Consider the following 19,129-nt stretch of genomic DNA (forward strand, 5'->3'; position numbering starts at 1 on the left):
GGGTCACGCTTTCTGACAACTGCAGCACCAGTAATTCGCCTGCTTATCCGTCGTGCTCATGCTTCCACACACCCAGGAAAGCTAGAGACAAAACTGCTGTCACACAAATGCAAATGACAGATCTGCCAGTTATAATTTGATTTGAAGGGAATTTGTAGAATCGTTTTTTTGCCATAAGTAGTATACACTGACATGCCGGAGATCTCTGGAATAAATAACAGACCACTTAAAAATGATGAGTTTCTCTGATTTTACCAAATTGAAAACCTCTGGAATATAATCCGGAGAAAGCTGAACTGCTTGATTTTTTCCACCAGGAGTGGCATAAATTTATCCAAAAGCAATGTGTAAGACTGGTGGAGGAGAACATGCCAAGATGCATGAAAACTCTTAAAACTTTATGAAGATGAACTTGTTGTTTTTTTTTTTTTGCATTATTTGAAGTCTTAAAGCTCTGCATATTTTTTTTTGTTATTTCAGCCATTTCTCATTTTCTGCATAAATGCTCTAAATGACAATATTTTACAATATTTTTGTTTTACTCAAACATATACCTATAAATAGCAAAATCAGAGAAACTGATTCAGAAACTGATGTGGTCTCTTATTTTAGTCTGTTTTGTTTGGTCTGTTTGCTTAATAGCATTGTAATAACACATTTTTTATGATAAAGTATTTCTGTATATATACAATTAATCTATATGCCTATAAAAATCTCAAACTAAACAAATCACATTAAAGTAAAGGCTTAAACTAAAGACGCAAACTTCACACACCAAATGTATAAATTAATTTGATACAAATAAAAAGGCACAAGCTATTTGTAGTAGTGTGTACTATTACTAAAAATGTTTTGTCATGTCAGATGTTGAACAAAACGATGAAATATGTACAGTATGTTCTTACTTTTTACAATGGAATGGTCTGGCATTGTCTGTCTGGAATTTAGGTGAAACCAAAATAAAGGTAAATCTATTTAAGAACCATTTCTTTGTCATCTGTAGTTTGATTTTTAGTGGGGGGAAATATTGAAGATTTTTTTTAGCATATATCGTCCAGCTCTAATTAACTCTCAATGCTCTGTCTACTGTGTGCAGTAATGCCTTCTATGGTGTGTTCTCAATATACACGTGAGACTGTGGATTAACGAATGTTAATTAATTGCATTAGAAATGGATGTCCCATCCATCTGGCACCCCCTTTCAGGCCTCAGTGGAACTAAAATAATTTATGTGGCCTTGCCATGAGCACACCCCATGCCCCTATTGTTCGAAGCATCCCTTGGGGAAACACATTATAAGCAATTTACATACTGCTATTCCCATGACATTTGGCATGGCAGTGTAGTTCTGAATTAGCTGGCTGTTTTTTATCCAGGAGATTAAACTGCTTTGGAACGATTGTGATTCAAGCCAGAGGCCTAATTTGCTTTTGTCATTGAAAGGTATTAGCCTCTGTGGTTTTGAGAGAGCGCTTAAAGCAGTGTAGTTTACATTCAGTCCGGCTCCTACAGGGAGCACAATAATCAAAACCGGCTAACCCAAGCATAATAATGAAATTTCCAATTTCCATTCGCTAAACAATATCTGTTCTGCCTCTTGCTCATAACCAGAGCTTTTTTAATTAACATGCTGGCACAGGGGAAGACGCGTTTCACCAGACGTTCAGTGGCTCAAACGTTCACCTAGGAGGAGGATGTGTCTGCTTAGGTTTTATTAAAAAGCTCTTGGCTCGTCTTGCCCTCCAGAGTAGCAGGGAGGTGGTGGCTCAGATCCTCCAGTGCTGACGTTGCGATAAAAAGCTTAATTAAGTCCTAAATCATAGATTTTTATATTTCATCGCTGTCGTAAGATAACATTGCAACTTTTTTTTCCCATGCCATTTAGAAAAGAAAGCTGCCCTTTACATCGTGTGACCTTTTTATGATGAATGGGCTAATAAATAATGTCCAGCATTATTTGAAGTGTAACCCACATAGATCACATCAGTGAGCTTTAGGTGCCCATAACCATTTCCCAAGTTCAACTATTGTCCTTTCTTCATTGTGGACCTTTACCTCACTCTACCTTACTCTTTTATCCTGGACTTCTTTTTTTAATGAGATAGGTTACAGTCTATGGAATTGAGAGTGCTTTATCTGATACTTTTGGGATAAGCTGGGGATATAAGTTGATCAAACATCCTGACCTTATGTACGCTGTTGTTGCTGAGTGCAATCAAATCCTTGTCACAATGCCACACAATCAAATAGAACCCATTTCCTGGACAGTAGAAGCAGTTACACCAACAAAAACAGCATGAACACTTTAGTAAATATACTTAATTACAGAAAAACAATGATTGAGGTGTCCCATTTTTTTCCGTACTGACCCTTGCATACCAGGAACACTCCACAAGATCTGCCTGATGCTTTAGAGATTTTCTGCCGTTCCAATTTGACCCTGCTGGTCAAAATGTATCACATTTTTAAAGGTCATTTTTTCTGCTTCCAATAAATCAACTTCAAGAACTGACTGTTAACTTACTGCCTAATATGTAGATCCCACCTCTTGAGAGATGCCACTGTGACCAGATAATCAATGTTGTTCATGTAGTATTGTAGGTCACTTGTCGGGTACTGGGCCTGCATTAAACATGAGGCAGGAGAGGCTCATGGTTTGATCCTGTGATTTAGGCCCTCGGGAAGCTGATTGCATCCTTGAAGGGTTTCAGCTCAGGTGTTTACATGATTGCAAAATGATCTGGACTAATTAATAGTCAATGTTGTTTACTTCTCCTGTCTGATCAGTGTGGATGTAAATGTAAATGGTTTAGTAATCACTGTTTTGGTGATGACCTGAATGTGACGATATTAACTTACTTGATTGCAGAAAAACAATGACTGAGCAGGTGTCCCAATTTTTTTCCATATAGTGTTGCATGTGAGTCTTTAAACCCTTTGAACCGTTTTTTTTTCTCTGTTTTGTCCGTTTTTATTTTACTTGTTATAATACAGCTATGTTAGAAAACTGCCACATGCTGTTATTTTTTATACCAGAAAACATTGAACTGCTCAAAAATGTCATTATTTGAGATAAAAATCTTCCAGAATTTGTAAATCTTCATGAAATGAATCATGTTTTGATCAAAATTTTTTATTTTTTTATTTTGGAATGTACAGACTTTAAATCAGTTCACGCAAGAGTTTTCGGTACCACTTTAAAATAACACTACCTTTATAAAGGGTCTATAAATGGTTTACAATTAGTTCATTAATGGTTACTAATTAGGTTGTAAATGCCTTAGAAATCAACAATTATTTTCAGTAGTACTTTTTTTTTTTACTGTATCAGAATACATGAGCAGCACCAGGCGGATTGCTAAGACCTTGACAGTCCTAGCAGACTAAGAGTTTGAGTAATTGTGATTTAGTACACTGGATATTTACTATAATAACAATAACTATTATAATAAGGGTTCTTTAACAAAATTATCAGATTGATACAGTTTTACCATAATACACACAAAATTAAAAACTATATACATATATGCAAACTTGAAATGTAAATATAAAAACAAATACAAAACTGGTAAAAATAATAAATATTTTGTAAAAAAAAAAAAAAAAAAAAAAGAAAGAGTACAGAATAGAATAAAGCATGAAAATATTTTGCACCTGGGTACTCACTACTGTTGGGAGTGTAATTTACTTTAACTTTGCTGCAGTAAATACAAATCACACTTTAAGTGCCCCTTCTTTACCAGCTTTACACGTGCACTTGTTGGCAAGCTGAAAGATACAGAACCGGCATTTGAAGCGAAAGAAAATCCTATATATATATATATATATATATATATATATATATATATATATATATATATATATAATGTATATGATTTTACACAAATACAACTTTATTTTACTTTATTGCACAGTTCTTGAGAGAGATTTTGTGCAGCTTCACCAAAGTTACATAGTGCAGTCACAACATTCTGGTCTGGAGTAGCATTGCCAGGTTATTACAGGTTGGTGAACTGTTCAACATGATTATGCATCTTTTATTTTAGATGGTAATTTCAATATAATGGTAATATTTTTTCTCTTATGAAGTGTTTTAAGTGTTTTTCCTTAACTATGATCCACCTGGTTCGAGCATGTGAGCATGCTGGTCATCCTGCTGAACTGTGTGACCCTGGGCATGTACCAGCCCTGCGAGGACGTCGCGTGCCAGTCCGAGTGGTGTATCATACTGCGGGTAAGCCTTGATCTTTTGATGACACTTTTGATGTGATGAGGTAAGCCAGTTGGCAAAGACACACTCTTTCTCTCTCTCTCACACACACACACGCACACACACACACACACACACACACACACACACTCACCCTCATTGCTGTGCTCTTTTTTCCCTTCTTCCCACACTGCATTCTTGTGCCCACTGGCAGGTGGCAGATTGTGTCCCTGCATATATTTTTTCAAAGTCTGTCAGTATATGATTTTTCTCTTTCTAGTGCTTCTTAAAGCCCAGATTAAATTTGGGCACAGCCATTTATAGCTCGTTTCCATCGTGGTTCCAGTGTTTATTCCAATTCCTGCTGGGCACAGGTCTGAGGGTTCAGCGGAGGCCTGGCCAGATGTCAGGAAGAGAAGCATGTTGTTTGTGTAGCACATTGATTCCCTGCAGCTCTGCCTAGTGCCCCCGGCAGGGGACCGGCGGGGCTGTGGGAAAGGCGAGGGTCCAGCCCTCTCTGCCAGCCGGATCAGTGAGGTTTAGGAGACCTGGGTCAATCTGGGCCATGACCTGAAGATCCACAATACCAATAACTCATGTCCTGTACTCCCACTCCTTCCCCCAGGACTGGCATGATAGATAATGACTTCAGGATGATTTGATTTGTGAATCTTCTATTGCCAAAGCGCCAATCCTTTTTATTAAGCATGCACAGAAATGACATTTCTGTCTGAAACCCATGCAAACCAACCATGCAAAATAAAAAAATGGATTACTGGGATACTCAGAATACTGATTAATGAATACCTGATATACCTAATATGTTTTCTTTTTCATCATAAGTTTTATTAAATGTCTTAATTTTCAAAACTACAATTTTAAACTACAAACAATAAAAGTACAATAAAACATAATTACCTCAGCAGTTCTGTTTTAATCATTGGTATATTTTTGAGCAGTGCTACATATTCAAGTCACATATTTAGCTTACTACAGGGTTTGGACAATGAAACTGAAACACCAGTCATTTTAGCGCAGCCTGATGGCCAATCTTCATTAACTGCACATTGCACCAGTAAGAGCAGAGTGTGAAGGTTCAATTAGCAGGGTAAGAGCACAGTTTTGCTCCAAATATTGTAATGCACACAACACTATGGGTGACATACCAGAGTTCAAAAGAGGACAAATTGTTGGTGCACGTCTTGCTGGCGCATCTGTGACAAAGACAGCAAGTATTTGTGATGTATTAAGAGCCACGGTATCCAGGATAATGTCAGCATACCTCCAAGAAGGACCAACCACATCCAACAGGATTAACTGTGGATGCTGTAAGAGGAAGCTGTCTGAAAGGGATGTTCGGGTGCTAACCCGGATTATATACAAAAAAACATGAAACCACGGCTGCCCAAATCACGGCAAAATTCAATGTGCACCTCAACTCTCCTGTTTCCACCAGAACTGTCCATCACCACAATAAATTAATGTGGTCTAAAACCAGGTGTTTCAGTTTCACTGTCCAACCCCTGTACATCAGTAACTATTTAAAAAAACTAATAATTGGTACATTTTTGAGCAGTGCTACATGTTCAAGTCACATATTTAGCTTCATATCTACATCAGTAACTATTTAAAATGTATATAATATAAACAAAGTACCTTATAGCAGTATTACCTCAGCAGTGCTGTTTTAATTATTGGTATATTTTTTAAAGAGCAATTCAAGTCACATATTTAGCTTCATATCTACATCAGTAACTATTAAAAAATATTTATAATAGAAAAACATATCTGAAACAAAATTAATTATTCTGTCATTTCATTATTTGTGCTTTTTTTGCCGAATATTTTTGGTTGCAATTTTTTTTTTTGGTTTACAAAGTATTTAGTTTATCCCTATTTTTACACACACATATTAATTGTTTTGGCCGTATAAACCTTCTGTTTAAAGTCGTTCAGTTGATGCAGGGCTAACCTGCAGGGAAGTGGCTGCTTTATTTTGACAGCACGTCATACTTAAGTGTAAATTAAAAGTCTGCCTCTGTCTACAGGCGTTTGATGACTGCATCTTCGCCTTCTTTGCTGTGGAGATGGTCATCAAGATGATGGCTCTGGGGATTTTTGGACCGGCGTGTTACCTCGGAGACACGTGGAACCGTCTGGACTTCTTCATCGTCATGGCCGGGTGAGGGATGCGCTCCTTCCTAATGTGCCTGATGATCAAGTCTTCAGCAAATGCATTTCTCAGAGACATTTTTTTTGCAGAGGACAGTTATTGAGTACAAATGATATTGTCTAGAAATTGCATTGTTTGTGTCATTTTTTAAATTGTTGTCTGTCTATTTAGGTACTTAGGAATAGTTTGCCAAATCAAATTATTCTGCAGTTTACATTTTAATGTAATCTGGAATGTAGTCAGTCAGCAGGGTTTGCAAATAATGAAATGTAGGTTGCTACCCACAATGCTTCACCAACTGTAGGCTTTACACTATACGTACAACAGTATCCAGACACTCACGGTTAATAAGTGAGTTCAGCTACTTAATGATGCACCCGTTACTGTGGCATGCATTTAGTTACTTACTTATGCACAGTTTGTTTAATCGCTATAAAAAGCATTGCATGTATAACAGAACCCTCACTAATGCTGTCTTGCCTTTAAATACTCAAATATTGTTTCAAACTGTATTCAATAAATCATAAAGGCTGTTACTGCAATAAAAAAGGACAAAAAAAACAAATAAACTCTCTATAATAACCTTTGAAAAAGGCCAAATAAACTCACTATTACTACCTTTTTAAAGGCAACTATGCATAAGCAGGTGTCTGAATACAAATAATACAAATGCAAAACTTTAATAAAGGAATTCATTAGATAAAATTGTTTAGTTGTTTACTGGTAATCATATCTAACAAGTAATAGTAATATATAGGTGATAAGGTTTCTTCCTCTTAATGTAAGGGAGTTTTTCCTTGCCACAGTTGTCACCACAATAATTGGCATCTCTGTGGTGATGCTCATTAGAAGCGTGGACCTGTTTTTCTCTGTAAAGCTGCTTTGTAAAAACTTCTGTTGTAAAAAGTGCTATATAAATAAAATTGAATTGAATTGAATTAGAATATATAGCACAAATTAGCAATGTGAGCTTTAATCATGCATATTTACAGAAACTGCATTATCTCTGAACTGAGCTTACCAATGAGTTAACTTGAGTAATGTGAAATGTGTGAGCTTATACATTAGTAAACTGAGGTTTACTAATGTGATGTCAGTACATTTCTGAAATAATGTACTGTTATCAAAAATGGACTAAAATATACTATATATTAGCTGTGGGCAATATTATATCGTGCACAATATATCGTGACACAGAAATATCGTGATATTAAAAATCCATATGGTGATATTAGAGATGTTCTGTCTTAAAAGTAGTCTATTATTTACTGTGAAGCTTTAGGTGTATTTATTGTATAATTGTATAATTTTAGTTTGCAGTTTATATACATGCACTAAATATTCTGCAATATTTTTTGCTGCATTTTATTATTTTATGGTATGTTATTTATTTTGCCACATTATGATTATGCTGTTATACTCTTATACTATATTCCGGAAAGTAATTTATTATTTTTCTGTTTTCCTATATCGCCAAGTATATCGTTATTGCAAAAATACCCTGAAATATCGTGATATTATTTTAGAACCATATTGCCCACCTGTACTATATATGTGTTGCAGACTGCTGACTGACTGAGCTAATGAACACACACAGCTTCACTAGTCCCTGTAAAGAAGAATTACCAATAGAATAGGACCCAGCATTGAGCTTTGGGATGAGTTGAGTCACTAAATGTAGTCAGATCCTCTCAGCAATTCTCCAAAATCTAATACAGTTGCTTCACTAAAATACAATTGATTTAGGAAAAAACAATGAATGAGCAGGTGCCCATTTTTATCCATTTAGTGTACATAGTGTACAAAGCTAATGTAGCACAATAGCATCACCTTAAACATCATTTCTGTCTGTAACATTGGCCATGTGAGAGATTACGTATTAGCTAATTGGCGTGGTATAAGCTACCATTAATTCATAGCTAAATTAGCCTTGTAGCTCTATCTTGTAGATCTAGTCATCAAACATGTCTTGACATCTAGACTGTCTTGATGTACAGTAAGGGGGGAAATTGTGTAAGTAAACTTTTCACAGTTATTTCTTTCTAGTTATTTATTTTATAATTGAAAGCATCAATAAGCATCTCTGATGTGTCTGTTGAGCCAGGACTGCTTCTCATTCTGCTCTGATGTAATCAATAAGAGATGCTCAGAAGGAAAGGTCAGCCTGAGTTGCCTACAGAGTGACCTTTAGTGTCCAGAGCTGATTGTAGAGGCTGAATTGTTTTCTCTGTGCTTTGTTCTGCCGCAGGATGTTGGAGTACTCACTGGACGGCCACAACGCCAGCCTGTCAGCCATCCGGACTGTGCGTGTGCTCAGGCCTCTAAAAGCCATCAACAGAGTCCCCAGTAAGTGCCTGCCGCATCCCCACAACTCCCAACAGCTAGACTCTGCTGATAAGGCACAGTTTAATCTGATTTATTACCTAGATAATGATAATTACCACAGCTATGAACAAGCGCTGCTGTTTACACGTGTGTGTCTGTGCTGCGTTTACTACTCACAGCCGTGTGAGCCATGCTTTGTACATCCCATTAAAAACACTGTGTTTGTAAGCGCAGCATTTAGGTTTATGCCTGTGTGAAACCAAACCAAACAGAGGGAGAAAACTCTCCAAATAAAGAAACTCATTAACTGATCTGGGGTGGGTTTCCCGAAAGCTTCGTAACGCTAAGAACTTCGTTAACTCGTACTTAAGATTGATCGTTAATTAAAGAGTGTTTCCCAAACCGGTGCGTAACTAAAGTACTACGTAAACTCACTCGCAGATTAACGAGTGCCCTGACCCACTCGTTATTCTTAAGAGCTTCTTTAGGGGACCTCGACTTGCAGTTCAGCACCTTAAACACCAGGGACCGCCAATATTGAGGGAGAAAAAATATAATTTCCGTGGTTGAAGCAATTATATTATGTTACAATTAATTCTATAATTCTATAATTCTATAATTATTATATTATATTATATTATATTACATTACATTACATTACATTACATTACATTACATTACATTATATTATATTATTTCCCGTGTCTGCGGGTGCTCCGGTTTCCTCCCACAGTCCAAAGACTTAAAAATTGCCCCTTAGGTGTGAGTGTGTGAGTGGAAGTGCCTGTGTGTATGTCTGCCCTGCGACGGATTGGCGGCCTGTCCAGGGTGTATACTGCATTCCGCCCGATGCCGGCTGGTATAGACTCCAACCCCCCCCCCCCCCTCCCCTCCCCCGCGACCCTTAACAGATAAAGCGGTTGACGATGAGTGAGTAAGTGAGTGAATGATTTATTATATTATATTATATTATATTATATTATATTATATTATAATGCCAACTTTGTCTGTGGCTTGTAATCTAACTGGGCACATTGGAATTGACCAATCGAACCCACGAATAAATAATTAAAATCCAGATTCCTGCAGATGATGCTCACGGTCTAAGCAAAGCTGCAAAGTCACCAAGTCCGTGGATTCTGTAATCAGGCTGTTACTGTGCCATACACACACTTATATACACTTCCAACCAGGGAATTACAGCACAACACAATATATTTCCATGATATTGGTAAAATTCCTGGTACTGTAGGTCCGGTGCAGGGGACGCCTGCGGTGTCTTTAATCACACCTACACGTATTGTAAAGGGTATCGGTGAATGTGCAGGTAATATTTAATATTATTCCTTAATCAGGTGCTTCTAACCAACATTGTGGCCGTTCATCTGGGCAAACTCTGGGGTGTGTCAGCTCATAAATACCAATCAAAAGTTGGACACATTCAATGTTTTTATTTAATTTTTTTTTTATTGTCGATTAATATTAAAACCATGAAAACTATTAATTGACGCATATGGAATAATCTAGTAAACAAAAAGGTGCATGGCCTTCACAATCCCCTGACCTAAACCCAACTGAGATGGTGATTTAGGATGAGCTGGAGCTTTACAGAGTGTATAAAGTATAATAAAACATACTCCTTTTGGTTTTAATATATATATATATATATATGTATTATTATATTATTTTTATATTATTAATAATTATAATAATAAATTAATATTACTATCAATATTACTATTAATAATATTAGTATAACATCTATTAATATAATATATATTAACAATAATATTTTTAAAAAAGTAAAAAAAAGTTTAATGTTTTAAAATAGATTAGATTTTCGAGTATTTATTTAGTCATATGTATCTTTAGGAGTATTTTATTAATGCCAAAGTACATCCTTTTGTAATTTAAATATTATAATTTGTATAATGTTGTTGATTACAACACATTTCTACGTTTTTAGGGTGTAATAGTGAATAAATACTGCATATTGGCAGTGTTGAATCGATATTTGTGGATCGATTAAGTGCGCTGTTTCGGGGGAGGAGTCAACAAAGACGTTCTTTAACCTCGTTCGTTAATTTTCACGTTGCGAAGCTCTTTGGGAAACACTCGCAGAACTGGCTCGTTCTTTACTCACGTCATTCGTTACTTCGTTCGTTATTCGCTAAGGTTGATCGTTTTCGGGAAACCCACCCCTGAACCCTTGAATTCAGAGAAAACTATTAATGAGCAGCTCTTTCAGTATGTCTGTCTGTATAGTGTACAATGCATAGCTAAAACAATAGTATAATATTACATAAATTATGTTTGTAATGTTGCTATTTTGTGGGATTACTAGAAGCTAATTAGTGGGGTATAAAATCCTATTAGTTTTTAGCTCCATTAGACTCAGGTCTCTAAAGGCCTAAATGTCCTAAAAATAAATAAGGAAAACCAAATTAAAGAAATAGGACAAAGGTAGATTCTGGACAGTTACTGTAACAAATACAGGATATACTCTTTTTAATACCCTTGAATTCAGAGGAAATGAGCAGCTCTTCCAATACGTTTGTCCATATAGTTTACAATGCATAAAACAATAGTAGAATATTGCATTAATTGTGTTTGTAATTTTGCTAAATTGTAGGATTTCTAGAAGCTAATTGGTGGGGTATAAGCTTCTATTAATTGTTATCTCCATTAGCCTCAGACCTCTAAAAGTCCATCAGCTTCCAACTTCCATAAACAAAGTAAAATATCGCAGTATAGGGCAAAATTAAACACAGTTTACTGCAAGCAAGAGGATATACAAGCATTGTTTTTTATCTAATTTTATGAGAACAGTAATGGTATGAAAACACACCATCATATCCATATCATCTAACTTAAAACGAAAATAATATTTTATCCAATCAGAATATTAGAATCTAAAGATAAATAACACTACAACAGCAGTGCTTTAAGGTTTGTGAATCCTTTATAAATCTACATTTCTACATCAACTGTCCTTAAACCTTAATCAGACTTTCTAAATGTTTGTAATGTTTGTAATGTTGCTACTTTGTGGCATTACTAGAAGCTAATTAGTGGGGTATAAAATCCTATTAATTTTTAGCTCCATTAAACTCAGGTCTATAAAGTCCTAAAAGTAAATAAGGAAAACCAAATTAAAGAAATACGACAAAGGTAGATTCTGGACAGTTACTGTAACAAAAGCAGGATAAACTCTCTTTTTAAATTCTTTTAAATTTAGAGGAAACTAGGAATGAGCACTGCTTTTAATATGTTTGTCCATATCCTTTATAATGCATAGCTAAAACAATAGTAGAATATTACATTTATTGTAATTATAATTTTGCTAATTTGTGGGATTACTAGAAGCTAATTGGTGGGGAATAAGCTTCTGTTAATTGTTAGCTCTATTAGCCTCTAAAAGTCCATCAGCTTCCAACTTCCATCAACAGAGTCTCCAAAGTAAAGTATCGTAGTATTGGGGTATATTAAACACAGTAGTTTTTTTGTCTTATTTTAGAAGGAAACACATAATCATATGCATATCATCTGAGTTAAATAAAAAATAGTATTTTTATTCAATTGGAACATTTGGATCTGTAGATTAAAAAAACACTGCAACAGTGGTGCGTGAAAGTTTGTGAATCCTTTATAAATATTTACATTTTTACATCAACTGTCCTAAAAACTTAAGGAAATAAGGACAACCAAATGAAAGAACAGTTACTCTAACAAAAGCAGGATAAACACTTTTTAATACTTTTGAATTCATTGGAAACTATGAATGATCAGCTCTTCCAATATGTTTGTACATATAGTTTACAATGCATTGCTAAAAAAAAGAATAGAATATTACATTAATTATGTTAGTTTTTTGCTAATTTGTTGGGTTTCTAGAAGCTAATTGATGGGTTATAAAAGTCCATCAACTTCAAACTTTCTTCAACAGAGTCTCCAAAGTAATGTGTCACAGTATAGGGGTATAATAATAATCCTAATATAATAATTAATCCTCTTTTAGAAGAACAGTCATGATATGAAAACAGACCATCATATCCATAACATCAGAGTTAAATAGAAAATAATATTTTCATCCAATCAGAACATTAGGATCTGTCAATAAAAAAAGTCCTAAAAGTAAATGAGGAGAATCAAATTGAAGAAATAATACAATGGTAGGTTCAGGGCAGTTACTCTAACAAATTTAGAGGAAACTAGGAATGAGCAGCTCTTTCAATACGTTTGTCCATATAGTTTACAAAGCATAGCTAAAACAATAGTAGAATATTACATTTATTGTATTTATAGTTTTGCTAATTTGTAGGATTACTAGAAGCTAATTATTGGGGTATAATCTTCTATTAATTGTTAGCTCTATTAGCCTCAGACCTCTAAAAGTCCATCAGCTTCCAACTTCCATCAACAGAGTCTTCAATAAGGGCCTGCTCGGCCCCCACAACTCCCATCAGCATCCATCAGTTAGATAAATCAGAACAGAGACAGACAGCAAAGCTACATGATGTCTGGTTATAAACAGATGGGTGATGTTTCTTAGCCACACATATGAGGAGGCGGTATGGGAAAGACCAGTTACTGAGCACTTAGTTCTGTATACATTACACAGCCCTACATCCGCTGCAAATTGGTGGAAACATGACACCGATCTGATGGAAGCATCTGTGGTATTTCTTCTGGTAATCTCCTCAGGATGACGTGCAAAACAGTCGCTTTTGATCGCCGCAGGATATCTTCAGAAAGACGACACGAATCAAAAACTGTTGCTGTTGTACGTAATCACAGTTTCTAGCACCAGTCTCGTAATTGTTGTTGCCCTGTATAGAGTTATCGGTTTAGAGAGCAGGGGGTGCGTTTATTTCCAATTTTGTGCAAAGCTGGTTGTGGATTCAGCGCTCAGTTAAGCCTCCCCTGCTGCCCGGACTTTAATGGCTCCACTGTAGCACAGATAGGGGAACCGATTCTGGATTCTTGAGTGGGGGGGGGGATGCCTAAGTCACAGCTTATTTTAACTTTCGCTGAGTAAAAGTGTCCTTGTAGACCCCTGTGATGCAATATGTAATGTATCACAGTATAGGGGTTTATTGAACACAATATATGCAAGCAAGACAATATACTCGTTGTTTTTATCTATTTTTCTTAGAACAGTCATGGTATAAAAACACACCAAAGAGAAAATAATATTTTATTTTATCCAATCAAAACATTAGGATCTGAAGATAAAGTACAACAATGCAACAGTGGTGCGTAAAAGTTTGTGAATCTTTTAGAAGATTCACATCTACATCAACTTTTCTTAAACCATCATCAGACTTTCACACCTTCTTTAAGTCCTCAAAGTAAATAAGGAAAACCAAATTAAAGAAATAAGAACAAAATATTAGACTTGATCAATATTGGTCTCAACAGTGAGTCATGAAAATAAAGAAAACGCATTGAATGAGAAGGTGTGTCCAAACTTTTGGCCTGTACAGTATGTAATGTGGAATGTGGGGAGATACAATAGTACAATAGTCCAATAGGTGAGGTGTAACTATGAGTAGGGGTGTTTTTTTTTTCACGCCTAAAAGTCCAGACCAGGGTTTGTGTGTTTGGTACATTATATAATGTTCGTTTGGTCCAGTTAGTTTTGGTTTCACCCTTAAGGGTGCTTTCACACCTGCCTCGTTTGGTCCGGACTTTTGGACTTTTCAGATTGGTCCGAACCAATGTAGCAGGTGTGAAAGGGGCCGCGAACCACGGTCCGGACCAAAGGACCAGATTTTGGTCCGACCAAGAGAGGTGGTCTCGGTCCGGATCTTCTGGTCCGGTTCACCTCCAGTGTGAAAGCGCTTTTCTGGATGGTTCAAACTTTCGACCAATTGCAGGAAGCTGAGCAGGCGTTCCTCAACAACGGCAGCAGAAGAAGAAAAATAACCGGTTTTCCTCCTTATCTGACGTTCGTTTGGCAAATCAGCTTCAATTTTATGGAAAATGCATCACACAAGAGTATCACACAAAGGTCTTTGGTGCGCTCCCTAAACTGCAGTGTGAAAACAAAAATAAGCGGACCAAATATATACAATGTAGCAAACACATGAACCTTGGTTCGGACCACGGTCCGGACTTTCAGGTGTGAAAGCACCCTTAGTTTAGTAAGTGGACCAAAGAACTGTCCTACATCCTTTCGTCAGCTCCTCACACCGGTAGGTTAATTCACACATCAGGTTTAAATCTGGTGGCTGATCTTCTCAAAAAGACTCCATGTCTTCCTAAGCCCTGGTGAGTGGTGTGTGAGAGCGTGAGCTGGTCTCCTCATCTATCTCCACTCCACTGTTACAGAGCTCTCCTCCCTCCAGGGAGCTCATTACCCCTGCTGCGGAGCGCTGGGGCCTCCTCTGAGACGGCTTCACGTCGCTGTATGTGGGAGGCATGGGAGGGAGGCCAAGACAGGCCACACAGAGGATGTTCCCTCTCCACTCAAACAGGTCCATTTAAGGCCCTCTCCTTTCCTCATCATTCAGCCGAATTACATCTACCGTACACACACACACACACACACACACAGATAGAGTAGGTATTTCCGTCGAATGCATCTCGGCGCAGAGGCGGTATTTTTTTCCTGTCGTCTCGTCCTCGTGTTGTGCTGCTCTCTGGCTTTAATTCAGGCACTCAGACTGGTATGCGGCGTGTTGTTCGCTCCGTTCCCTCGTTAGTGTTTTGACATCAATTAGTCTAAGTGGAGGAGTATCCATTAACTCCTGGTGGTTGACCTTTCCAGTGCCTCTTCCCTGAAATTAGGCTCTCTTTCACCGAAGATGGATCGATAGTTTGTAACTACATGCGCAGAGTTACTACTCTACAACCTAAATCAAAATCCGAGCACCATCTGATATCTGCCGCCTACTCGCCCTCAGGAGCTTTAAGAACTCACAGGCACTTTCAGACAGGAAGAGCCCATTTAGGATGGGTCTGGAATGTCTATCTTTGGGTAACAGGGCATTAGTTCTTCTCTTGAAGTCTATTTTCTGCTGCTGATTTCCTCCTGCAGTTTATACATCCTGACAACTCCAGAATCACCTCTCTGAATTTGATTTGCTCCTGTCTGGAAGCACAATAACATGACTTGTTCTCTCTTCCTCTAAAATTTGCTCTTCACACGCCTTCTTTGCCAGCCACAGTTCCTTAAAGGTGCCATAGAATGCATTTATTCAGCAGTTCAACCCTATAGGGCTGAGGAACACACAAAATTCGATGTCGCTTCATGTTTCGACACTATACAGCTCTGTAAAAAATTAAGATAAGAGAAGATAATCCTTTATTAAGCTTGCAACAGGGAAATTAGCAGTGTTACAGCAGCACAGAGGACAGAGCAAAGGAGGTAGCATGAATATACAAGCCATATATAAAATAGGAACCCAAAATAAATAATAGTAAAATATAATAAGTAAATCAATTATAAAATATTGCACCTTAAACATATTGCACATGATGGTGGTAAACATATTAATAATAGAAAAAAAATGCACGTACAAAACACAATATAATTATTTTTTTTACCAGATAAAACTATTTGTAACTCCTGTCTAATGAGTGCAGTGGCTGTTATAGAGTCTTACAGCAGCAGGGAGGAATGACCTGCGATATCTCTCCTTCAAATTATGAGACCACTTCAGTTTCTGAATCAGTTTCTTTGATTAGGCTGTTTATAAGTTTATGTTTGAGTAAAATGAACATTGTTGTTTTATTCTATAAACTACAGACAACATTTCTCCCAAATTGCAAATACAAATATTTTCATTTAGAGCATTTATTTGCAGAAAATGGGAAATGGCTAAAATAACAAAAAAAAAAAAGATGCAGAGCTTTCAGACCTCGAACAATGCAAATAAAACAAGTTCATATTCAAGTTTTAAGAGTTCAAAAATAAATTTTTGGTGGAATAATCCTGTTTTTTAATCACAGTTTTCATGCATCTTAGCCTGTTCTCCTCCACCAGTCTTACACACTGCTTTTGGATAACTTTTTGCCTTTACCCCTGGTGCAAAAATTCAAGCAGTTCAGTTTGGTTTGATGGCTTGTGATCATCCACCTTCCTCTTGATTATATTCCAGAGGTTTTCAAGTTGGTAAAATCAAAGAAACCTGTCATTTTTAAGTGGTCTCTTATTTTTTTTTCGAGAGCTGTATTTACAAATGTATCTGCTCACCTGCATTATGTTTGCTGATGTAAGGCTTGGGTGGATTTGAGCTGCTCAGGCATAGAAAACCATTTCATGAAGCTCTGTTTGCTCTACTGTTCTCTATCTAATCTGAAGCTACATGAAGTTTGAAGGTGTGTAGTGATGTAGTGACTCTGCAGAAAGTTGGTTCCTCTGTGCACTATGCTATCACTGACAGTTGGCTGTGGAATATTTAGTAGTGAGGAGAAAATTTCAAGACTAGGCATCTTATCATGGTAACACAGTGCTGGAGTTCACTGAGCTCCTGAGAGCAATGCATTCTTTTACTAATGTTTGTAGAAACAGTCTGCAGGACTAGTTTCTGCTTTTCTATACCTGTCGCCATGGAACTGATACAGGAACACATTAGTTTATTGCTTTTTTTGATGGGTGAACAATTCAGCTTCAAAGTCATTTTGGTACTCCATTGACTGTAATAGGCAAAATGGTGCATCAATCTTTACAGTACGCATGATTCTTTCAAAATGTTTCAAAGCATATTAATGTTAGATTCTGTCAGCTTGTCCAGAAATGCATGTGAAAAGCATGTACTGAAGTGGTGGCTCAAACCAATAATTACACTTGAGTGAAAAAAAAACAGTTCTCACATAACTCCACTCTAAGAGCCAGTCATTTGCTGGTAACTGTAGCAGAACTTCCGCACTTATAAAGAGGACAGCTTTGTTTTAGGGTAATTACAGACTTTCTCATTTGTAAGTTTTATCCTTTATCCTGCAGCAGGGCTTGATGGCAATGTGCTGCAGCAGTGGATCTGAAATCTGAAACTGTCCCTGAGTGTAACAATCAGAGAGGCCCTGTGGTCAGACTGCAGTGCAGAAGATAAAATTACTGTTTTAACAAGCATCATTACATGTGATGTAGAGATGCACTAATGACTAATACAGGAACTGTGGGCTGAAGCTGATATTTCTGATATTTATTATGTAGATTTCTGCTGATGCTGATACAGATATATAAATATTGATAAAATGTAGAAATGTAGACAATTACTAGATTAATATTATATGTATATGAGATATGTAACTATAATGTAATTACTAGGGGTGGGCAATATTATATCGTATACAATATATTGTGACAAAGAAATATTGTGATATTAAAAATCCATATTGTGATAATAGGGCTGTTCTGTCTTAAAAGTAGTCTATTATTAACTGTGAAGCTTTAGGTGTATTTATTGTATAATTGTTTTAGTATGCAGTTTATATGCATGCACTAAATATTCTGCAATATTATTTGCTGCATTATATTATTTTATGCTATATCATTTATTTTGCCACATTATGATTATACTGTTATACTCTAATACTATATTCCTGAAATGAATGAATTATTTTAGTTTTCCTATATCACCAAGTATATCGTTATCGCAAAAATACCCTGAAATATTGTGATATTATTTTAGAGCCATATCGCCCACCCCTAGTAATTACTATAATGCATACAAATGCAGTAAAATGAATAAGATACGCTGAATTCTTCTAAACTTTCAGTGTTTCTTTAGTACAAAACATGTCTTTAAACATGGGCTCATTTTATTGCCAGAGTTTTACTCAATTTCAGCAGGTTCCAGGCTTCCATTTGTAATATATGTGTTAAAGTGTGAGTTAACTCACATGCCCTAATAACTTGTGGCCACAACATGTGTGATTACAATTTTATTGTCTTGCTCCTACGTTTCACTAACTTATGTCCACAACTTAAGTATCTCATTTCCACATCTTACTATATTTCAACTTCAAATAATTTATCTCATTCATACTCTTTACAAACTGGAAGCCACAACTTAATTACCTTATCTTTTTCCCACTACTTACGAATTTGTGATTACAATTTAATTATCTTGCTCCTAAATTTCACTAACTTGTGACCACAACTTAATTATCATTTTGTTACACCATACTAACTTGTGGCCACTACATAATTATCTCATTCCTAATCCTTACTAACTTTTGGCTGCAACTTAATTATCTCATTCCCACAGCTTTCTATCTTGTGGTCGCAACTGAATTAGCTCATTCCTCCTCCCTACTGACTGGTACCCACAGCTTAATTATCTTGTTTGCACTACTTATTAATTTGTGATTACAATGTAGTTATCTTTATTCTACATTTCACTAACTTGTGACCACAGCTTAATTATCTCGTTCTCACATCTTACAAACGTTTGCCCGCAACTTAATTATAT

General features: G+C 36.4%; 1 protein-coding gene across 3 annotated transcripts in view; it reads left to right on the forward strand.

The window, feature by feature from the left end:
* Window positions 1-3,948: 3,948 nt before the first annotated feature.
* The window catches only part of cacna1ha (calcium channel, voltage-dependent, T type, alpha 1H subunit a), an 87,445-nt gene continuing 72,264 nt past the window's right edge, over window positions 3,949-19,129 (forward strand). The window contains exons 1-3 of one of the 3 annotated variants that reach the window (XM_022683350.2): window positions 3,949-4,234; window positions 6,259-6,392; window positions 8,632-8,729. In XM_022683350.2, the coding sequence (XP_022539071.2) occupies window positions 4,142-4,234; window positions 6,259-6,392; window positions 8,632-8,729 (325 nt within the window). In that variant the 5' untranslated portion in view covers window positions 3,949-4,141. The remainder of the gene's footprint in view (window positions 4,235-6,258; window positions 6,393-8,631; window positions 8,730-19,129) is intronic. The other 2 variants (XM_022683349.2, XM_007247849.4) reach the window with 2 other exon arrangements.

The sequence above is a fragment of the Astyanax mexicanus genome, chromosome 3, assembly GCF_023375975.1.
Source record: "Astyanax mexicanus isolate ESR-SI-001 chromosome 3, AstMex3_surface, whole genome shotgun sequence".
Lineage (NCBI taxonomy): Eukaryota > Metazoa > Chordata > Actinopteri > Characiformes > Acestrorhamphidae > Astyanax > Astyanax mexicanus.